This window comes from Corvus moneduloides, chromosome 8 (genome assembly GCF_009650955.1).
Source record: "Corvus moneduloides isolate bCorMon1 chromosome 8, bCorMon1.pri, whole genome shotgun sequence".
In the NCBI taxonomy this organism is placed as follows: Eukaryota; Metazoa; Chordata; class Aves; order Passeriformes; family Corvidae; genus Corvus; species Corvus moneduloides.
This window is the reverse complement of record NC_045483.1, coordinates 16,543,784-16,567,383: the sequence shown is the minus strand read 5'-3', so window position 1 is coordinate 16,567,383 and position 23,600 is coordinate 16,543,784. Positions and strand designations below refer to the sequence as shown.

Below are 23,600 nucleotides of genomic sequence, written 5' to 3'. Positions count from 1 at the left end.
CTCCGCCGCCAGGGGCCGCTGTGGCCGCGCGGCGCCGCGCGGGGAGCGCTTCCGCCGGCGGGCAGCACGCGCGGGCCGCCGCCATGAAGCCGGTAGGGGCCGTGAGGGGAGCGGGCCGGGCGGCGCGGGGCCCGGGGCTCACGGGGGGGACCGGCGGGAGGGGGAGCGGGGCCCGGGGCTCACGGGGGGGACGCGCGGGAGGGGGGGGGAGCCGTGGCTGGTAGCGGCCAGTGCTGCCGGGGCTCCGGGAACGGCAGAGCAGTGCGGGTGCTGTGGCTGAGCACCGGTGGTGAGCCGGCAAAGCGCAGGCTCGTCTCTCACCTCGAGGCGAACGCTGGCCTTTCAGCGCTCTCCCGATAGCCCAATGTAGAAAGGGAAGCTAAACTTGAACTGACTCAAATTCCGGACTCAAAGATTGACAGGATTTTGTTCTCAGTTGGGAGGGGCCCGCAAGGATCATGGAGCCCAACCCTTAAGTGACTGGCCCGTTCAGGGAGTGATCCCACAATCTTGGTGTTACTCGCACCATGCTCCAACCAACTGAGCTAAGGATTCGAGAAACCCCACACTGATCCAGCCACTTGTCCCCTTTGTGAAGGGACACATCACCCTTACCAGCGCTTCGATGCCCAGTTTCTCTGCACAGCCTTTGCCTTCCCATGGCCCTTGTTGGGTGATCCCTTCTGTGTCCATTCCCATCCCGAGCACTCTTGGGAGTGTTTTGCAGGTTTGGCACAGGCCGCCTATATTGACCCGCGCCTCTGGGCTTTCCCTGAGCCCGGTTTCTCATATCCACCGTGCCTCCCCCGGCTCTGGCCTCCGTAACCCTGTTCTGGTACTGCTGCTGTTGTGAGCCTTGCAGCAGGCAGCCTCGCCGGGTCCCTGCCGCTGCTGGGCAGGGGGAGTTTAAGGGAGGAGGAAGCCAAAGCTCAGCCTGAGCAGGTGTGCTGCAGGAGGACATTTGCCCGAGCCTGTGGCCTTGGACATTAAAGTCCCCCGAGGTACCTTATCATGTGCTGGGGAACAGCAGCACCCTGAAAAGAGAACAAAGTGCTTGGGAGCTCACAAAAGATTGTGCCCTAACAAACTGTGTACCATATCTTGAGTGTCCTTGCATCTAAAAGTGATGGACATAGGGTTTAATAACAAAGTTGTCAGAGAATGTTTCTGTAGTACATTTGTCATGGTGCTCTCCTCTCAAAGATGTAACACAGTTGTGTAAATTTGAGGCTAACTGATGATACTGTTAGCAAGAAACGTATTGTTCGGTCCTGATAGAAATAGAAACTCAGAGATCTTAAACAGTGAAATAAATTTTACAAAGGCTGTTAACATGTCAGTGACTTGTAGTTTTCTGTTTGTTTTCTAGAGAAAAAACACAAAGCGAGTTCCAAGTTTTCGCAAGTTACTGAGAACTAGTCAGATAAAACTTGACAATAAATTAAAGAATAAACAGTACAAGCAGAAGAGTGCTGCTAAGAAGTATCGTAAAGAACAAAAGAAGCTAAGGGAGGCTGTCAGAGATGCTATTTCTAGAAAGCCTTTTCCATTGGAGGAATGCAAGAAAAAACAAGTTGGTAAGTGTTTGTTTAGGTATGGGTGTTACTGAATATCCTGCTGCTTCCTGTTGTAAAATTCGAGAAAAATACACTTCATTTTCTGTATACAGATAGTTACTGTTTGTGTTGAAAGAGAGGGAGACTTGTGAAAAATACAAAATGTAGCCATTCTGGTACCTAGAACTGTCTGTTAAAGATGGTAGAAATGTGTTTGCACTGATCACTGTTGGATGTCACACTAAAGGGGCAGTTTTCTGGGATAACAAAAACCACATGCATAAAGGTCAGTGAGCTCCAGGTTGAAGTAAAGTGTAAAATGGTCTCAAAAGTGACTATGCATATAGGATCTTAATCTGTAAACATCTTCTTCTAAAATAGCTGGAAAATGGGAAGAAAAAGAGGAAGAAGATGCTCTTCCACTGGACATGATGGATGAAGATGACTTAAAATTAATGGAGGATTTGGCCCAAAAAGCATCCTTTTTAACCAGAGATCTTTCTTCTAAGTGAGTTGTGATGTCTCCTTTTCATGCTAATTCAGCCTTGCGTGGTCAATATGTAATTAATACGTAAAGTCATGCATTTATCAGGAGGTCTCTTTCAGTCTGGTGTTTCTTTGCAGCTCCGGTATAGTGTTTCCTCAGCCTGTCAGTACTTCAGTATTAATGTATTGATGTGTATCAGTACATTCAGGTGTTCTGCCTGACCTTCAGGATACTGTTTCTGCAGTGTTCCTTCCTGGGAGGTCCCTGGCTGTGAAGTGAGTAGCATCCCTCAAACTGAAAAGAAGTGCTTTAATCTGTAAACAGTCTTTTTTTCTATATAGAGTATTTGGGACATTCCCTGGACAATGGACCACTATACATATTGCACTGCAAATTGGTGGAAAAAAATAAAAAGGGTTGTGTAATCCATGTCTGTAAACACATGCAACACCAAAACATTCATACAAAAAGTTTGTTACCAGTTTTGTGGACCAAAGCATTGGGTAGAGTTCAAAGTGACAATGTAGAAAGACAGTGCTCCTAGTTGTAGAATAGTCTTTACAAATACACTTCTACAGAGTTGTCTGGTTACATGATTGTTTGAAAACCTTAGCTTGCTTTTTTTTATGGATGTGAAAAGACTCTATGCCTAGCTGCTGTAGGGTGGTTTTAATTTGTTAATGCTGATTCTGCTTAGTAATTAATAATTTTGTCTCGTTTCAAAGGAAAGTAGTAGATTTTTTATTTCCAAAATTGCAGTTTTGCTGTATTCTACTACACGGTTTCTTGTAGCCACGCTGCAAGTTCTTGAATTAGAATTTTATTTTAAACCTTCCTCTTTCCCCAAACTAACTATGCGTGACATAAGTTTAAAGTCTTATAAAACTCCAAATTTATTGTGTGGTTTTATTTAGAGACATATTGCAAAATGTAGTTCTGTGTGTCTTACATTCATTATACTAGAATGTTTTTAGAATGGTAGGAAAACAGTGGAAGTGGTTGCTCTTTTACCTGTTTTACTGTTACAGGCTTTTAGCTCCTTTCATGGTGTTCCCTTAAATTGGAGAGCTTGTCTTTTCAATCTGCTTTACTCTGGTCAGCTATAATCTGTCTTAAAAACCTGTCAGGTATTACACCACTTACAGACTGTGTATTCATAGTAGCACAGACTAATTACTTACCTTCTTGTACACTTACATGTTGTTTAGGAGCATACCTGTGGAAGGGTGACACGCCACACTGTTACTGCTGTTGTCCTTGCAGAGAGGGGTGTGACACAGGCTTTGCCAGTAGTCAGAGTGGGGGAGCCCAGAAGGGAAGGAAGGACAAGTAAAACAGCACCCTGGCCTGGGTGAGAGGCAGACACTTAATCCAGCTGGTCATACATGGTTCTTGTCTAATTACATGGCCAGTTCATTTAGTTTGCCTCGTATTTTTCAGTGAACCTGTTCACATCAAAAAACGAAAACATGAAAGTGTGATTGAGAAATATGAGAAGGTGCCAAGACGTTTGCAAACAGAGCCAGAAAAAGAGCTCATCCATCTGCTCCCCATCAAAGATAAGACTGGCATTATTCCTCAAGCTGTGGAAAAGCCAGGTAAGACACAGATTCTGGAAATGGTATAGTATAGTAGCCAAGAAGTATATAATTTATTCTTTTAAAATTTCACAGTGTTGATTATGTGCTTGACACTAGAAACTCTATTTTTGCAGTTCTCAATGTTGCACATGATGAAGAAGAGGACACAGAAGATATGGAGGAAGCAGAAGGTAATAAAACATTGTGTTTGCTTTTTGTTGGTTTTTTTTTTTTCCAAATCACTGACGTACCTGAGTAGTACTTTGCTGTTTCCCAAGGAAGTTTGTAATTGAAGTGTATTTGTTCAGGATGTTTTTGAATATGTTCACGACCATGTTGCCACCAAAGCATGACCATTAATCAAAGCTTGCATTCTTACTTGTTAGAATCTCAGGAATGGCTGGCTTCAGATTCTCTTTCTTCAAAATCATTCTGATTTTTCACTTGGAAGTGATGCTTGCATGAAGTTCCTTTTATCCTTGTATCATCTTTGCTAGTAAGAAGGAAGATATTGGTCTTACATAAAGAATGTCTGCATGGTTCTATTTTGATTACTCTGAGATCATTTTGAAATGCAGTTCAGGACAGACTTTTGTAGGCTTTAAGTGTCTGTCTTTGTCTTTGAAATTTTTACTTAAAACATCAATACCAGAAAACTGAGATTTTGATTTGCAATTGGCTATCGAGTTAATAGTAATTTTCAAGAGTCGTTGCTACTTCTGGGTCCTTACTGTCTAAATATAATCTGAGGTTGAGGAAGGAGATACTTGTAGCAAAATAATATTCAGAAAACACAAACAAAACAATTGGATTTTTAAAAGAAAAAGTGAATGGTGAATAATTTGGTACAAATTGCAGAGTGCTGCAGTTTTTTGGCATGGTTGGAGTAATATGCTGAGTTTATATGTTCCCACTGTACTCAGAGAGCACCATGGGCAGATTCAAAATCATTTAGTCCACTTCTTTTTGCAAGCAAAAGATTTTGAAGTGGAGCAAAAATTAATCTGTGGGTTAATATGAGCTCTAGCAAAGTCATTCTTAAAGCTTCTTTGACTGTGGAACTTCTTGTGTTACTCCTGTGTGGGCTTACCAGGGTACCCTTCTGAAATGCAGTATCTGCAACATGGTATTTGTTGAGTGACTTCCCCTCTTTTTTAACTCTCACATCTGTGCCAGACTTTAATGAGGAACCCCTGCCTATTCTCACTCCTGAGGAAATGGCTGCTGAAAGGAGAAAAAAGCTGCAGGAGAGGAAGATGCACATAGCTGCCTTAGCATCTGCCATTCTCTCAGAGCCAGACAGCAATGTAGGTACATTTACTTAACCATGTGCGTCTATGTTGTGCACTAAGTCAAGAAGTAAAGATATGAAGTGAGCAAACAGTAGCAAAAGCACAAGAACATGTGGGTAGAACAAGGAAAAGGTCAGTGTTGTATCACTTCTGTTATTTTCTGTACAAGCTACTTTGTTCCTTAAGCATGACCCCCATGTAACCTCTCATTTCGGGGTTGTATCTGATAGTTCTCAATGTTTCAAGATATACTAATAATTTTCTATAAATATGTGCAAGTTTGGAATAGCAGGATATTTTGAACATTCCTGAGATTAAAATTTCGTTGGGATATCTCCATTTCATGGCTCTTCATGCAGTAGATTCTGAGTAACTGCTGAGTTAACGTACATTGTGCTTGTCCCTTGGTTTGCAGTTGATCTTCATCTGATGTCTGCCTATTTTCTTCAATCAGATTAAGAAGTTGAAGGAGCTGCGGGCCATGCTGATGGAACAGGATCCTAATGTGGCTGTGATTGTTCGGAAGCTGGTCATGGTGTCTTTGATGGAGATATTCAAAGATGTTGCGCCTTCATACAAAATTCGGCCTCTGACCGAAGCAGAAAAGGCTACCAAGGTGAAATATCAAGTCTATTTATAGTGTATGTGAGTAGTTAAGAGTTTTTTCAGCTATGCCAAGTACTAATACTGATTTGTTTAATATGAATTTATGGTTTTGAGCAAAGGGGACAAATACACAAATACTTGTGGAAGCTCTGAAGCTATGATGCTTTCAGGAGCAGAGGTTTTTGTCTTGAACCTTTAATTATTCCTTCAATAAGTTGGTGACATGCAGGTGGTAATGGAGGGAAGAAGTAGCGTCTGAAAGTAGTATACCACACCTGGGTGACTTTCCTCATAGACCTTGGAATAAGGTCCTGTGCTGAAGAGCATTAGAAAGAAAGCAAATGATGCAATATTTTCACCTAACTGGCATGGATTTCTTTGAAATGTGTTCACCAATTTGCGAAAAAAATGCAGAGCAACTTGTTTTCTGGAGCTTGTTTTTAACCAATTATTTAGAAGGTTGAGTATAGGTTTAGTGCAGTTTAGAGTCACGGTTTTAAAATAACATCAAGTTGATAATGTTACTTCAAGCTCTATAAATGAAATAGGCCTAGTTGGAAAAGGCCCTCTGAAGACATCTGTAGAAAAATGCAGAAGTATATATTTTTTAATACATTTCTAGGAATGTCTGGCTAGAAAAAAAAGCTACCTAGATATCTGATACTTGGTTTAAAACTTCTTTTTTGTTCACCACTGGCTAATTTCAGTATTTAGCTCTCCAAATAAAATCTCATTTCTGTTATGTTTAAAGGTTAAAAAAGAAACTCAGAAACTGAGAGAATTTGAAGAAGGTCTTGTAAGCCAGTATAAATTTTATTTGGAAAATCTGGAACAAACAATTAAAGGTACAGTCAACACTTCCCATTTTTTTAGTAAAGGCAAGATTGTTTGCAGCGGTTTCCCTCCTCTGAATGTATGCTACCTTCTGTCTTCGAGATAGCACTTGCATGAAGTATGCAGGAGAATGCCTGCAATCACTGAAAATTTAAATATTTACAAGCTCATTATCTCTGAACAGTAATCACTAAAAATAACATTTTGTGCAGATTGGAAGCAAAGGAAGTTGAAGAAAAGCAATGTCATCTCATTAAAGGCATATAAAGGTCTAGCAGAGGTAGCAGTGAAGTGTCTGTGTGAGCTGCTTGTGGCCCTACCCCACTTCAACTTCCACAATAACATTATTGTTCTCATTGTTCCACTCATGAATGATCCATCAAAAATGGTAAGTGATTTTCTGATTAGAGTTCTTGTTTTGCATGAAAAATAATTCTTTCTGAGCCTTATTCCACAATATCCAGATCTTGTGGCTGGATCTTTTCACTATTTTAAAGGCTGTGTGCACTTTGTAATTAGTAAATACCATGAGTGTCATCTGTTAGTAGCTGTTGTTGTGGACTTGGCTTTACAGCACAATTTATGTGTTTTGCTTTTCAGATTTCTGAATTGTGTGTTGAGGCAGTTAAGAAGCTCTTTAAACAGGACAAGTTGGGCTATGCTTCTCTTGGTGTAGTTAAGGTCATTTCTGGCCTTGTGAGGGGTAGAAATTACGATGTCAGACCTGAGGTAAGAGTCTTTCTGTTGTGCATCACAATATTCTTCAGTCAAAAGTTTAAAAAAATCCAAACGTTAAAGTTACTGCAGCTGCTGGCTACAGACAAGCAGAATTTCCTCACTCTGTCAGACCACAGACAGTTCAGGATTATGCTGAGCCAGAGAGTTAAAGAGAGGTATGGGACAAGGGAAGGAGGAGGTAAAGATCAGATCCTGCCAGAGATATGGGTTAAGTCAGGCAGGAAGACTTGAAGTGAGAGGCAAATGGAGGAATGGATAGAAATGGACAGTGCTGGGGAAGGAACTGGGAACAGGGATTAAGAGATACAGGTATGAAGGAATGGGAGGGGAATAAACAGAAGAACCTTTGACCAGCAAAGCCCACTAGCTGGAATGGAATTCAAGATGTCTTACCTTTTGTTCCTATGAGGTTGTAGATCACCTTTCATTGTATTTATTTTATTTTACAATAGGTGTTAAAAGTATTTCTTCACTTAAGAATTAAGGAAGTAGAATTACAAAAAGATTCCGAAGACATTGCACCTAAGAAAAAGTTCATGACTTACAAAGAGAAAAGAAAAAATCTTTCCAGAATGCAAAGAAAGGTATGACATGTGGTTTCTCATGCTCTACTTCTGTTACTTTATGTAGCAATTTTTTCCAGCAATGATTGCACATCTGCTGTTGCCATTGTTAACTCTCAGCATCAGTCATCAGATTTTACATTATATTTGAAAATTTATGAGGTCCTACAGGGAATTTAATTATCTTCCTATTTTTTTCCTCTTTCCTGTGTTGATAATGCTTTTGACTGGTTGTTTGTGATAGGGGGGTTTATCCTGTAGAATCACAGGGTGACTTAAGCAACTCACCAAGTGTGGAAAATTTGTTCTCTGGGTATCTTTGCAACCTGGGTATCCAGACTGGTTGGAAACATTTGATCTGTTGTCTTAAAATCAACTGTATATTTTCAGTGGAAGAAAGCTGAAGAGAAACTGGAACGAGAACTCCTGGAAGCAGAAGCATCAGAAAGTAAAGAAAAGAAACTGAAGTTGGTAAGTAATTGAGAGATTATTTCCCTATTTTTGCAGAATGGCAGCTTCTAACCCTTTTATAACTAAGTGTCTTCCCTTCATCCCAACCTGTCAGCATTCCACATCTTTAAATCATGCTGTCAGCTAACAAATGCTTTGCCTGTTACAGAGATTTCAGTAAACCACTCTCAGTTTACCCAGGAAGGCCAACAGCCATTTCTATTCCCTTCTGCTCTCTGCTCAAAAAGGTATTGAATCCATTAGCAAATGTCCTCCAGGTGCCCTACTCCATAGGACACTATGTAGTGGGTGTTACAGCCTCTCGGAGTGGCCTTTAGGCAAAGGAGGAGTGTGGCTGTAGTCAGGTGAGAGTCATGGGCAGGAGGGCACGTGAGGACTTGAGCTTTTCAGCACAAGAAGAGCAGAGAGGGCAGTGCCAGGACTGGTTTGGAAGGCCTGAGTGCAGGTTTGGACAGAGAGAAGCATTTCAATTGAGTTTAAGTGAAGTGGAAATGTCTATTTTACATGATAAAGTATTTAATTTTGTTTTCTTTCCTTTAGCACACAGAGACCTTGAATATTGTATTTGTAACTTACTTCAGGATCTTGAAGAAAGCTCAGAAGTCTCCACTTTTGCCAGCTGTGCTAGAAGGTCTTGCAAAGTAAGAACTGACTGCCTTCTCTTGTGTGTATTGGAAAAGACATAAAGCACTAAAGAAATTTTTGTCTCTGAAAGGGATTTAAGCAGTGAGAAAAGATAGTCCCTGGCAAATAAGTTGAAATTCTTTTATTTCTCTGCTGAAGTTTTCAGCTGTTTCCAAAGGCATTTCAATGTGATTTGAAATTTTCCGTGATAGAATTGATGCGGTGCAAATGCCACAGAGGATGATGTGATTCCATTATTTTGTCTGATTAATTGCTGAAGGACACAAGCATGTTGTTAATGCTCTAGAAAAGCCATGATTAGCATTTCGGGGCTGAATTGTGCTTTCCTGTGAAGACAGTAAATAAATGTTCAGCATTTGATTTAGCCTGCTTTTAAGATGTGTGTCTTGGCAATTCAGAACACTTTGAAGTGAATTTTCAGATAGTGTCTATAGTTTAAAAATGAAAATCTCTTTGATTCAAGGTTTGCTCATCTCATAAATGTGGAATTTTTTGATGACCTATTGATTGTCCTTCATTCTCTTATTGCATCTGGGGTAAGTTGAGTTTTATAATAGTTTTCTTAAAATTAGTTTCTTTTGGTTACTTAATCAGTTTTGTATTCTTAGGATTTAAGCTACCGTGAGAGTCTTCACTGCATTCTCAGTGCTTTTCATATACTCTCTGGTCAAGGTAAGAGATTTTTAAAATCAAACTTTTGTTTAGTATTGCCATTTAAATAAATGGAGTAAATGTGTTTATTTGGGATTATGTTAATAGGTGATGTTCTTAACATTGATCCGATGAAATTTTACACACATCTTTACAAGACGCTGTTCAGCCTACATGCAGGTAATTCCAGAGTCTTATTTTCACTGTTCACCTAGATGTTTATTCTGTTTCTTTGCTATCAAAGCCTTTATGTAGCATTAATAAACTACACTTTTTTAAAAATACCTGATTTCTGAAAAGATTATTGTCTGGTTTAAGCTACTTTTTTTCTCGGGTTGCACACTGCATTACTGCAATACAAATACTTGAAGTATTATTGCAATACATGGTTCTAATTGTGTAATTTCAGTAGGAAATGCCAAGTATGTGATCTTGGATAAGCATTTATCCTGTCCTCAGTTTAAATTTTTTTAAATCCTTATAATTACTTCTTTCAGGGGTATTTTAAAAATTCTTGTCTTTTTTCTCTAATTCTTTCTCCAATAAAGAAAAAAATACCCAATTTTTCCAATATAATTTTAAAAAAATTAAATTTAGATTCTGTTTGCTAAGATTTTCTAGTATATATTTCTGATTTTTGTAATTATGACATTTTAATTTTCTAATCTAAATTTTCCAGTAATTATGAGAAGTTGAATAATTGATGAAAAAAGAGATTTATAAAATTTGAAATTAACATAATTTTAATTAACTTCAGAAATGTGAATTCACTAAGAATTAAAAGATTAAGAATAAACATTCTGCAGATCTGGATGGGTAAAAGACTAAATCTTTGCGCTGTTTAATAGTTTATAGAAAACGATACAATGAGTGCATTTAGGATTGAAATAGTAGCTGTGTTTCATGTTTAGACATTTTTGATGGAACAAGTCTTTTCTTAGAAAGGAGCACAGAAACAATGGTACATTTTTTTTGTTCAAAGCTGGACTATTTTGATCAAAAAAGGGTGGATGCTTAATGTCTGAATCACAGAAGTGTCTGAGCCTCACAGCTTTCATGCTGTTCTCAGTTTCCAGTGCCCAGCCTGTAGCAGATTATCCAGCTGTATGTCCATGATGTGGTTATTTACTCTCTATGAAATTCTGCTTTTGAGGTGGCACCAACGAGGACATTGAGATTGTGCTGCAGTGCCTGGATGTCATGTTTGCCAAGAGGAGAAAGCAAGTGTCTCAGCAGCGAGCTCTTGCTTTCCTAAAGCGACTTTCCATCCTTGCTCTTCATGTACTTCCAAATTCCAGTGTTGGGATCTTGGCAACAAACAGGATATTCATGCAAGTAAGTTTTACTTGTTGAAATGTTTAGCTTACTGGCTAAAGGTTATTGAATTTTTTGATAAATTGATTTTATGCAAAACTTTTTAAAGCATCTTTAACTAGAATATGAAAACAGAGTATCCTTAAATGCTGCTGAGACTGAATAATGTGGAATGAATCCTGAAACTGACTTAGCCATGTTATAATTGGGTGTGTAATATAAACAACTCAGTTTCTGGTTTTTTTTGTATTGTAGACATTCCCAAAGATGGACCTCTTGCTAGACAATGAATCTCAAGGCAGTGGAGTTTATCTCCCAGAATTAGAGGAACCAGAGCATTGCAACGCCCAGAACACAGCCCTGTGGGAGCTGCATCTACTGCAGGTTCATGAGTAACTCAGGGATTTGGGAAGTAACAGCAGTAAATAGCTGCTCAGTGTTTAGGTGCTTTACACAAATGGAGAACAGAGGTCTTCAGCCTTATCTGTCAAGTCTTGGCTGACATGAGCCTATTCCAACAGAGTGGAAGACCAACACAGTGGTATGGAAGGATGAGCTCAAAAGGAGATGTTACACATCCCCTATGATAATACCACACTGGGTCTACTGCAGGTTGCCTTATTAGATTCCTTTTTTAAATCTGTTAAGTTCAGTTACAGTCCAGCCCTTGTTCCAGGAGGAACTGACACCTTGATCTGTCATTCCAGTCAGGGTTTGGAGAGGGCTTCCTCTGCCCTTTCTCCCTGTTTTCTGGGAGTAGGAGTTAGATATGTAGCTATGGAGAATCATGCTCACAGCACGATATGAGTGAATAAATGCATGACTGGGTGTTCTTACTCAATCCCACAAACTGACTGATTTTGAGGTGCTCAGTTTCTAAACTAAAGGACCTTCCATCTTACAGAAATGGAAATAAATATGAGAATCTATAGATAAATACATTATCCCTTACTGTCTGTCTAGTGCCTTCTTTCTTTCTTTCTTTCAGAGACATTATCATCCAACAGTGCAGAAATTTGCATCTCACCTTATTGCTGGAGCTCCAACTGAAGGCTCAGGAGCTCTTCCACTTGATATGACCCAAAGGTGAGTTATCAAAGAGTTCTTATTTTTTTCAAAATAGGCCCTGAAAGGAAGCAGTTGCTTATACTATATTAAAGGAATTCCTAAAAATAATTATCTATGAAATTAAGGACTCTGATCTTCAAACTCTCTTTGTTCTTCTGCCAGTACAGAATGTTGGCTGCCTTTTTCTTTTTTTTTTTCCCTTTTGAGACTTGTTGCCAGGCTGTGACAAGGGTAAACATCTCAAAGTGCAGTGTGTTTTCTTCCCCCGGGAGCAAAATATCTTCAGCAGCAGCCCTGATCTGAATATGGATCAGGATCACTGAACTGGGGCTGTCCAGTGGAAACTAGAACCCAAGTTGCAGTGTAAGGTCTGTAGCAGGTTAAAACATGAGAACAGCCATCCAGGCTCAGACGAAGATCTAATTCAGCATCCTATCTTTGGCAGTGGCTGGCAGCAGGTGCCTTGTGAAAAGTAAAACCAGGGCATACACGTAAGACATGCTCTGAGCAGTGTCCTGGCCTCTGACAGGTTTCAGCTTGGTGGATTTCCTGAACCTGATAACATTTTCTGTTAGTGCCTCTCTCTTCATGGAGTTCTTTCCAAAACAGTTCCATGTTCCTTGAATCAGAGCACACATGTTGCAAATGCAGCGTTGTTTGGAAAGGGTTCTATGAGTTCACAGCTTCTTATGGTAAGATCTGCTTTCTTTTGTTTTGAACCTTGTGCCAGTTTGCTTAATTTAACATCCTCTGGTTCTTGCTCTGGGAGCTGAAGTGAACAGTCTGCTCCATCACACTCTTTCTGTGCCTCATAGGACTTGGCAGACCTCAATCATAACATACCTCCATCTACTGTCTCTCCTGGATGGAGGGATCCAGCTCAGACAGGAACTGTTCCGTATTTTCCATCAACTTTATTGCATGTTCCTGTACTTACACCAATTTAAGCATTTCAAGATTAAATTGGAGACTTGCTTGCAGTATTTGAGATGTGGGTGATCTGTGGATTTATACACTGATGTAACTAATTTCTATTGTGTTTGCTGTTTCTTTTCAACTCCAAACAGCACTAAAGTCACAATCCCATAAAAGTATCTGTCCTAACAAGAAGATTTTTTTGTTTAAGTGATAGTGGTCAGCTCAGAGCATACTGTTTTTATGCGGAATTGCTTTTTCCAACACTAAATTTCATTTGCCATTTTTCTGATCATCTCATAGAGTCTGTCTGCAGTTCTCCACCCAGTAGCTCATTCTTACTACTACAAATAACTTGGTCTTCTCCAGCTCTTTTTTGAGCATGTTGGAAAGCACAGGTCCTGGAAAAGACCTTGTGGAAATCCAGTTTCTTCCTGCTGTTGCAAAAACTGACCATAGACTCCTGTCCTCTGTTTCTTGTCTTTTAACCAGTTCTTTTCTGTGATGGTCTTCCCTGTTCTCCCATGGATGCTTTTTCATAAAACCCTTTGGTAAGGAACTGTTGGAAATTCTGGCAGATTGTGTCAGCTACATAATCTTTACCTGCCTTTTTCCTCCTCCCCTTTTTCAAATACGCACAGAGCAGAGCTCTGGGAAGACAACAGAACAGTTTTCTTGTCTCCCCCAGCTGAGTATTTAGACACATTTTACTTACTTTGACTCACATTGTTTCCCAGCCCTTGGCTTCTGATCTTTTCCAGGTGATGCTCATTACTCTGAGGAGTTCTCCTAAAGTGTGGTGGAGGGGGGAGAGTGGGGAGAGTGTGAGAAGTTGCTCTTGGAGTGGTGATAGATCAGCTGAAGTTGTATTTATCTAATGCCATTTTTCTTTCACTGTTTATTTACTGTAGGTCTGCTACAGAACTTTTTGAGACATACTGTATGAAGGGAATGACATTTAATCCTCCTGTTGCATCAGTAACACCTAGAAGAAAGGTACTGTCTCATCTCTCTGTATCCTTTTCTAACTATGTGACACACCAATGTAACCTGTATCTTCTAGCTCACTATGCAGTGCCCGGACGTTGGCACACTGAGTTTGGCTTCTGGTTTCTGTACTTTTTGCATCAAGTATATTTTTTTAACTGGCATAAGATAGGACTGAGTATAAGGAAGGAAAAAATAGCTGTATAAATAGTCCTACCTCCCACAGCATCAGTTAACATAGCAAGACTAATACGGTAGCTGTTATTTTGCACTGTGCAGTGGTTCAGTGCAGATTTCTTGGCTCTTTTCTGTAATGATGAACTAATGTTTGTTCAAAAAGCAATAATAAAAAGCCAGCTCTTTCCCCAGGGTGGGTAGTTGCCAAGACAGCTGGATTTCCAGAGCATTTGATTCAGTGTGTCGAAGGATACTGATCCCTGTTAGTGTCACTAAGTGGAAATTTGAGGGGAACGAAGAGTTAATGTAAAAAGAGGAGAAATGGGGAAAGTGTGTTTATATCCTCAGCACTGGATGTGTTCCAGATGCCAGCCTCCATTAAATGCCCAGTGAGTGGTGTGTCCTTTAAAAAGTGATAATTTTCCTTCTTTCTAATGTAAACAATATAACCTATTAACATTGTCAGTGCTCCACTTTGTAACTCAGTAATGTCAGTTGAAGCCTTGAAAGCACAATTTTTCTTTCCATTTTAGAGAAGCAGCTTCTGAAAATGTGTTTGTACTTAACCTATTCAGTTGTTTTATAATGACTTCTTGATGTGTGTGTCCTGCTAGGGAGTTACACGAGCGGCTCTGACAGAGCAAGGCTGAGAACAGCAGATGGGAGAGAAATTTAGGTTGAATAAGAAAATGCACAAGCTCTTTTAGGTAGCAGGAACAATGGAACAGGAAGATAACAAAGTGTCCATAGATGGCTATAATGGACCTAACTGGGAAAATTACCTTGGGGTCTTGCCTGTTCTATGGTTGTTTGGCTCATTTAACAAATTTTGGCAGTATCTAAGCTTTCCACACTCTGTCCTGCGTGTGCTCTGTGTGCCAGGCTGCCAGTCAGCATCTCCCTGCTCTTGACAGAAGCTCTGACTTGGAGCCCTGTGCACCACTAAAGAGAGGCTCTCATTTCTCTGTGAGTGCACAAAGTACTTGACTCTGGGAATTTTAAGACTTTCACAGGGAAGTTTAAATCATGTGCATGACAATCATTCCTCATCTGAGCACCAGGAAAATGCAAGGCTCCAGGTGTGGCTGGAGGCAGAAGGGCCAGGGGATTCCTCTCTGACTCACAACCTGTGCTGTGAGCATTGTTGCTTTCAGTGGCCTTTTGGTCAGAGACGCTTGATTGATAAAGGTGTGCTCTCACCAAACTGTGCTTGATTTGTATTTATAAGGTGCGTTGAACAGGAGGCAGTGTGTGAACCCCCCAGAGCTGGAAGCCATGGCTGTGTGTAGTAGGTAATCTTTTAAGGCCCAGCTTACCAGAAAGCAGAAAACCCTCACCAAACCCATGAGCTTAGGAAGGACTGCTTGACAGTGCTTGCGTGCAGCCAAGGGAAATTTACTGCAGGCCAGGGAGGAGTGAGCTGCCAGTTCCAGTCTGGTCCAGATGACCGGGACCACGGGAGAGAAACAAGACTGCTAATCTAAGGTAGGCATGGAAAACATGGCCTTGCTTAGTAATACAACTAATATTTTGTATTTTTCAGGATACCTTCTCACAAATGAATTCATTTGTAGATGAAGAACTAAACAAACAGCTTCAACAACATGTCAGTCAGACTGTTGCTCACAAACCCTTGGATTTTGCTAAGCACTTGAAGGAATCATCCTTGGCATAAATGTACCTATCAATCAAGTTCACTTGGCTTCTTAATTACGGAGAAAGATTGGCTGAAAGAAATCACCACTCATCATAAAAGGAATAAAAGTAGGCTTTTGTGTGAATACAGAAACACACAAAAATGTACCAGCAGTTTTTCACACAGCTACAAGCCTGTGCCCCTAACCACCAGGCCCATGTTCAGGGGGCTGGGGCATCACAATGAACTGTCGTGTCAGTATTTTAAAAACAAACCCACATAATTTAAGAATTGTTTCAACCATGCATAATTGTATTTTTGCTTATGTATTTTTCTAATTTTTATAACAGAATACAGACATATGTGTTTCTGGGAACTCACTGGGTTGTGTTGATAACTTAATAAATATTTTGAAAATGTTAACATAATATTGACTTTTTGATGTCTAAGTTACCTAGACATTTGGAAAATGTATTGCGTTTTTCCTGTTTTTCTTCTGATGACTTCTAACCATTTGTCTCATCTTGAAATGATTTTGCATTTGGTGTTTTTTTTCCCTCTGATGAATCTTGGTATTAGCAAATTAAGAATATTGAATTTCAGTTCTATACTGTCATTGTGATTGAATGCTCTACTGCAGTGACTTGAATAAAGCATTGCTGTCAAGAATACTGGACAAATACAAGGTAAGAATGTTTTGAGGTTTTTTTATGTAGGTAATTCTCTCCACATTCCCCAAATATTATTTATTGTCTGATTGTTTTCGAATCCATTTTCAGCTGCACGTTGGCTTTGCGAAGAGCAGGTGAAATATATGAAATAATTTAAAGGTGAGTACTGTCTCTATGTGAATTCCACTGTACAGTGGAATGTAGCTGGCTGACAGCTAATCCATGTCTGTAGTGCCTAATCTAAGATGTGATAATGGTACCTGTGTAAGTTTTGCAAAGCTTTCCTGTAAGTCAAAAAATATCTTTTTTTCTCTAGGGTATTTAGTCCTTTATCCTGATTTATGGTTCTTTGATAGTTTTGCAATTTATTTCTCTTTTAATACACGTTTTTAATATTAATCACACTGGTTCACCAACTTCCAAATAATTAAACATAAATTTACAAACATTTTTAGAACAGACAATGGTGTATTAAGGGATTAGAAAATACCTATTTCACTATGTAGACTGCAAAACTGCATACACAATCCTGGTGGTTATACATGTGTTTCTGTCTGCTTGGGCTGTCATTCCCATAGTTTTTGAGTAGTTCTTTAGTTGTTAAGTGTTTGCAAATACAGATGTGATTTAAATTCTGCAAAATTCCAAGGGGGCCTTTTGTCAACACCACTGTCAGTTCAGGAAGGCAAAAGCAAAGAGTCAACATCTTAAACCATTTATTTTTTTACAACATATACAAATACAAGTTTATTCTTCAAGTCAGCAAAGAGAAAACAGTCCAGGTGGAAAAGTCACTTTTAAAATCGTTCATTTTACATAGTTTCCAAACATATAAAGACTGGCACGTAGTGATGTTGCATTGTCAGAATATTTTGACATGCTTGAAGAGACAGAGGAAGACAACTGTACAAATTCTGAAAGAGCCTATACATCTACTGGAGCAAAATCTATTTACTGCTGTCTATTTTTGTGTTTAATTTGCTAACTCTGCCAAATGTCTATCACTATTTTAAGTTACAAAATATTTATCACAGATAGGAAAAATTGCCACCATTGGTACATTTAGTGGGCTACCCTAAAAGTAAACTGAGTTTTATAGTGGAATAGTAACAGACAGTGATTAAAAACCAGATGTTAATTGAAGCATTTGAAGAGCAGAACAGACAGTTGAGTTTCAGAAGCTGCAGATTTAGCCTGTAAAGCTACCAGCAAGGTCTTCTCCTTTTGAAAATAAACTATGAATGTAAGAGAAAGTGTTCTTGAAATATTTGGATATTGCTGTGTTTAGATGTTTAATTCTTGAAAGCCTGTGAATCCTAGAAGCAGACACCTTTCTAAAAGTGGCTATTCAGACACCTCACCTAGTAATATTTGTAGCGAGAAAAAAGTCACTAGGCTTAAAAAAATTAAAACTGAGATAGTATTTTGTAGTGTTCTGACTGCTCTAATCTGGGGTCAGTAAGATAGAAACAGGAAGCCCTTTGGGCGGTAGAGGAAGCAGCTCCTGGAGTGCTCCAGTTCCTACATGTGGAGCAGCTCTGCACGCACACAGGAACTGCGACTGCCCAGCTTCTGGCCCATAGAGGCACACCACTGCGAGCAGCACGTGCTGCACAGGGAAAGGGTAGGAAATTGGTAGAAAAGTAGCAGTTTTTAAATAGTACAGAATAAAATACTTCTGTGGTTTTGCCAATAGGCAATGGAGCATGAGAAGCAAGAGATTTCCACCTGTAAAGTGTGCAGTGCAAGGCCTGCTACTGCTCGGAGACTGCCTGTTTCTGGAAGATGTTGATTATTCACATTCCTTTCTTTCAAACTTTATCCTGGAAGCTGCTTCCTGTAAATAGTTTGTAATGTAAAAATGAATGTATTTTCCTAATTGATGTCCATACTCAGCCAAAAGCATGGAAAAGGACAAAGATTTTTTGTCAGTTTTGTCATAGGAATGTGTGGAGAGATTCCTGCAGCAATAAAATCCGTGGCTAAACAGAATAAACTTTCCTATTAGCATAATAACTTAGCACATGAAAGCCCTTTAACTGGGCTTTCACAAAAGTTAACAACCCCCCCTTGCTGTTTAATGCTTCAAGTGGTGGTGTATTTCCACTACTTGGAACCAGCAAAAGGAAGGGCACTGCAATTCTTTTCCAAATTCACCCCAAAGTGTATCATGTTTCACCGAGACAAGTTTACCTGGGTATTTACCAATACTTAAGTTAAAAATCCCGGCACAGGTTAATTAGCCTTACACAGTTCCAGCTGTCTATATATCTACAGTTAGGGTTTTTTAAATAAAAAGCCAAATATTTTGCTGTTTTCTTTCACTGTGATAAACAGCAGTAAAAGGAGGTTTTAATTGTGCTTGATGAAGATACTTGTAGTAATAAGCTATTCCCACAGCTAGAAAAATTGTGTTAGCAGAAATAGTACAAAACTGCTGACTTTAAATGGCCACCAGACTTCAGGCTGGTGTTAGGCCTGTGGTACACAATGTGACATGACTACTGATGTCCCCTTTGACTTCCCATGATTGGTTTTTTTGCTTTTATATCTGGGTGACAGAAAAGCACTAGTGGATGACAACATGGACATAAGACCAACATTGAATCCAATTAATTAGCAAGGGTATCCTCCAGCCTACTGTGACACTACAGGTGATGTTTAGAATTTTCAGAGCTGCTAGAGATTAACCCCCCCCCCCCCCCCCCCCCCCCCCCAAAACCCAAAAAACCACACCACCACCACCAAAAAAAAAAAAAGCTAAACAGATAAGGGCAAACTACAGGAAATTAAGAGTTGTTTCTAAAATGCCATAAAAACACCAAAAGGGAAAAATTGTCAATGATACCAAACTGCTATTGTGTTAAAATAACAGAGAAAATGAAGCTAACATTAAAAAAAAATGATTGCATTAGTTGAATTGTGCAGCAGGTTGATGTAAGTATTTCCCAGTAATTCCAAAGTATTCCAAAACAAACTATGCCTATAAAACTATGGGTAAGTTGTCACTTTTAACACTTTACTTGGGATCAGTCTTTCCTTGGGCAGGGCAGGGAGGGAGCACACATCTCTCACAGCAGCTGCTACTGTTGGAAATGCTGAGCTGGTTGGGGACTTAGCTGGGTCATGTTGCTGATTTGCAAAATGCTGTTTTGGTACATAAGTTCAAAACTTTACTTTTGTGAAAGATGAGCAGTGGGAAGTGCATGGACTCAGTGAGGAACTGCCACTCAGGAATCAGACTTTTTTGTATGTCTGTGGTTATTTTTTCTGAAAGCTGGAAGTGACCTCAAGAGGGCACTTTTTTGCTTTGGTAATGGCTACTTTATAGGCATTTTCTGTAGTGTATAGAGAAAGACTTCATCGCTTCTGGTGACAGAATGCAGATTCTATCTGTTTATATGCCAGTTAATAACTTTGCTTTCTTTTAGTTCATTTTCTTATTCATGGGGGGCCATTAGCTGTCATGAGACTACTGCCTGTAACTTCGTTCCTCTGTTTAGGGTTTGCTGTACTGAAACAGAACATGTACGGAGCAATTTGTTCCCCACAGACACATTTCTTGTGGGAGATCAAAGGGATGGCTGATTGCAGCAGCTGTTCAATTTGTGCCCCTGTAATGGATTGTTTTAAATAACTAAACACATCAGTAACTCCCATGGAGGGAAAAAAAAAGAGATTACCACAACTAACTTAGATAACAAAAGATGAATTCAGCACACATAAAACTTCACAACAGTGTTTCTATGTAAACAGAATTGTCAAGAGTTATAGTGTAAAGTTCTTTATACTCTCTGGGTTTAACAGACAAGTAAAAAGACAGTTCCTGGCTATATGCAAAAATGTGGTTTGAATTCAAAATATTGAAACATTAATCACACTTATCAATGCATTATTTTGGATTTGGTCAGTACTGGATATTAAACACCTTGTGCTGAAAAGAAACAACCAGAAACATTCAAACATTTTTTTCCTCTAAATCCAGAGAAAGATAAAAAGTTTGCATTTTCTAAAAAGTAGTATATGATAAATATACTATACAATGGCATGTACTTTGGAACATGATAATAAATATTCTTTCTTTAAACACAAGCCTGGAAAACTAAAATTTATAAGAAGGAAATGTTGTTCCTTGTCAAAGTCTCACTACCAGTAAGGTGTATTCAGCTATTGTACATTATTTTGTTAATGTAGATAAACCATAAATAATTTCGAGTGTTTTGTGTATATTCACCAAAGTTAAAGCAGACATATGAAGGAAGTTACAGTATATTTAAATCTCTTTACAATCACTTAACACAGTGTTTAACAATGATCTTCAGGTAAAAGTGCGTTATTTTAATATAATACACATAAAAGAACACTCTGGTTCTCTGCCTTCAGATTCTTTAGAGGCAATGAGCTAAAATTATCTTTTGTTTAAAAAGGGGAGGGTGATGACACGTGTTTGTTTACAACATACAGTCCAAGAAAACTTCTCCATCCGCCTATGGAGAGTCTGCAGATGCAAAGATACAGGAAGAGAAGAATCTTCCAAGAGCTGACAGGCATCTTTCCAATCCACAGTATCCCATTTAGGATTCCCAGATTCTGGATGTTAATCCAGCAGCATTGCCTGGATTAAGCATCTGTAGCACAGGGCACACAATTGCTGACCAGTCCACAGCAGGATTCTTCAAAGGCACTGCAGAAGGATTCAGTGATGTAAATTCCAGGTTTGAGTTTCACAATTAAAAAAGAAAAAAAAACAAAGCAAAACAAAAACAAACCAAAAAAACAAACAAAAAAACCCAAAATACCCCCAAAAACCCCAAACAAAAAGAAACCCCAGAAACCAGCCAACCAACCAACCAACTTACAAAAAAACCCCAAACCAAACCAAAACCCCAACAAAACAAAAAACCAACCAAATGCAGAAGAAGGAAAGTGACTGTGATCTTCCTGTAATTTGCTTTGCTTTCCTTGAATTCAGATTGTTTTAATGCATTAGGGGGTTTATAGCAGCCTAGAAATAAGGTATCAAATTCATCCCTTCCTATTTGAAATACCTTGCAAATGAAAACGGTGCTTGAATTCTGGTAATTTAATGGCTTAGCAGCAGCATTACAGTGCATGTCAAATAATGCTTTAATAATTAGATGTATACAGAAAAAAAAATATAATCTTAAATTGGCTGTATGTGAGGTGGGATTATCAACACTGAAAAAGATTTCTTCATTTATAATGAGCTGCAACTTCCCAGCTGCTGTCGCAGTGCCGTAGTAGCACTGTGCAAGTGTCTGGTTAGTGTACATGGCTGGGCAAGTGGCACTTAGTGTCTCCATATAAATGGGACAGTCTTTGTTGTGTATTTCAGTTGTTTGAAGTCAAGCAAGATGGAAAAAATTGAAGAGATACAGAAAGGATAAGTGTAAATGTGTAAACAGTTCTGGCAAGATGTCCACAGACAGAAATTAACACTATAAACTTGTTCTAGCTAAAAAAGAGATAACCAGTCCTGATGATTTTATTATCTGGATGTAACAAAAAATAGTAAAAGCTCTACTGCTCACTTCCATTTGCCATGGCTCAGAGCAAAAGAGTAACAGAACTTCACTAATTAAGCACAATTGTAGATAAAAATGCATACTGCAAAATCAACCAGGATGCAACATTTTGGATTAAATGGACAGAGAAAGTGGATGGAACTCCACCATTCTGATTCACTGGAGCAAATTCCATAATAAAGGATTGGAGACCTTCCTGATGTCATTGTGCCTGTGCACACCAGTCTATGAGGCTTTTATGGATCATTCTGCCAGTGCTTGTGTCTCACTTGGTTTAATCAGCTACAGCTTGGAGACAGGAATGCTCTGTGAATGCCTGCTCAGTGCTCGAGCTGGTGTCTCGTACCTGGGCAGGCCTTGCCGAGGCAGCAGCCAGCACTACTCCATGATGTCACTGAAGGCCAGGACGCACGCGGCTCTCTCGTCCCTGCCCTGGGGACTGTCCGACAGCACCTGCAGCGAGGGCGACACGAAGCCCCGGTACTGCTTACTCGACTTGGTCAACTTCTTCAGTTCACTGGTGAAGGAGATGCCTTTTCTCTTGTCATCTCGTGCTGCCTGGAAGAATTAAGATCATAGAGGTGGTTTAACAGCTACTTGTTCACTATGAAATACCAAAAGAATATGAAAACACCTAACATATTGCTAAGCAGGCCTCCCTTTAGGAATTCAGTATGGCTGTGCTTTCATCCAGGCACATCCTTCTGATTGTTCTGAATAAATTAATTTAAAATTACGCATTGTTAAAATATGTTTAGCAAATTTGGTAATCTGTGTTTATAATACAGTTACTTTAAAGCAACAGCGGCTGTGCATTGGTGGTGTCTGCTGGAAAGAAGAACACAGCTCCTTCTCCCAGTAGACACGTACTTCATTCCTGCCATTTTTTAAAGCCTGATACAAAGCAACAGAACAACTTTTTCACTGGGCAGGAATAAAGGGGACCTTATTCCAGTAACTTATAAGTTCTGCCCATTTGAATGGTCCTTTATTATGATGGAGAACATGCTCAGCCAGAAGGTTTTGAGAAACAGAAAGCTGGTAGCAGACAAAGGCTGTCCTGGATTGCAGGCTGTGAGGGAATTGTGTTGCTGAGTGTAACTGATACAGTTTTGCAAAGGAAAAAGTAAGAGGGGGTCAGAGAAAAGAGGAATCTGCTTTTTGCTGTAGTCTGTCAGTCTGTCCTGCCCACCTGCCCTCATGCCAGTCATGTCTCCCTCCCACCGAAAGCAGGTTCCCATTAAGCTGAATCACACACCACCTATAACACCTACAGCAAAGTATTGCATCTTTTACCTGAACCTGTTCTTTGAGCTTAAGGATAAATTTTCCTGCTCCCTTCCACTTGCTTTGGGCCTGAAACACACACTCTTGATCAGAGAGAATCCTCTGAGATGGTTTAGATGTTGAAGACTTTTTATTTGCTGGTTCTTTTGTCACCTCTTCCAAGAGCACATAATCACTTGGGTTTGGATTACTCAAAATGCTGTAGGAGTATTTGGCTTTGCAGAGAGTCTGTTTAAAAGCAGAAAAAAAAACCACCAAAAAAGAAGGCACTCCATCAGATTCAGGTTGGTAAACTGATTCCTCAGCTAGTGCTGAGAACAAACCCCACGTTGGCTTGTTTGAAACCAACTTCCACCCCACATGTTAAGGTGGGCACGTGCCCTTACCTGCTGTATGACATCCTGAGCCGTGCTGAGGCGTGGAGCTTTGATCACGGTGCGTGGTTGCTCTGGGGAGACATCATGTACCTGAACAAAGAAACTGTCATCCTCAGAGCTGATGGCTGCTTCTTCCTTTGCTTCTTGAAAGACGTTTCTCTCATTTAAATTCTACAGAGAAAATGAGAGACAAATTCAT

The 23,600-nt window shown here is 39.6% G+C and overlaps 2 protein-coding genes across 5 annotated transcripts in view; one reads left to right on the top strand and one right to left on the bottom strand.

The window, feature by feature from the left end:
* The first annotated feature begins 37 nt into the window (after positions 1-37).
* Positions 38-16,205, top strand: NOC3L (NOC3 like DNA replication regulator). Its single transcript, XM_032115743.1, has 21 exons — positions 38-92; positions 1,370-1,577; positions 1,938-2,064; positions 3,484-3,641; positions 3,758-3,814; positions 4,800-4,930; positions 5,370-5,531; positions 6,273-6,366; positions 6,568-6,743; positions 6,956-7,084; positions 7,546-7,677; positions 8,047-8,127; positions 8,668-8,768; positions 9,236-9,308; positions 9,381-9,444; positions 9,532-9,603; positions 10,577-10,758; positions 10,993-11,121; positions 11,726-11,823; positions 13,632-13,716; positions 15,428-16,205. Exons 1-21 carry the CDS (start codon positions 84-86, stop codon positions 15,557-15,559), a joined length of 2,400 nt encoding a protein of 799 aa, XP_031971634.1. The 5' UTR covers positions 38-83; the 3' UTR covers positions 15,560-16,205.
* Positions 16,206-16,890: 685 nt separating this feature from the next.
* Positions 16,891-23,600, bottom strand: part of PLCE1 (phospholipase C epsilon 1) — a 149,800-nt gene continuing 143,090 nt past the window's right edge. For all 4 annotated transcript variants that reach the window (XM_032115739.1, XM_032115738.1, XM_032115740.1 and 1 more), the window contains 4 exons: positions 23,411-23,572; positions 23,034-23,252; positions 22,084-22,295; positions 16,891-20,875 (listed from right to left, as the gene is read on the bottom strand). In XM_032115739.1, the coding sequence (XP_031971630.1) occupies positions 22,116-22,295; positions 23,034-23,252; positions 23,411-23,572 (561 nt within the window). In that variant the 3' untranslated portion in view covers positions 16,891-20,875; positions 22,084-22,115. The remainder of the gene's footprint in view (positions 20,876-22,083; positions 22,296-23,033; positions 23,253-23,410; positions 23,573-23,600) is intronic.

Excerpts from the sequence above, each read along its gene's own strand:
- NOC3L (XM_032115743.1), top strand. Across the intron at positions 3,642-3,757 it reads TCAAGCTGTGGAAAAGCCAG|TTCTCAATGTTGCACATGAT; the intron begins GTAAGACACAGA and ends CTATTTTTGCAG. Across the intron at positions 7,085-7,545 it reads ATTACGATGTCAGACCTGAG|GTGTTAAAAGTATTTCTTCA; the intron begins GTAAGAGTCTTT and ends ATTTTACAATAG.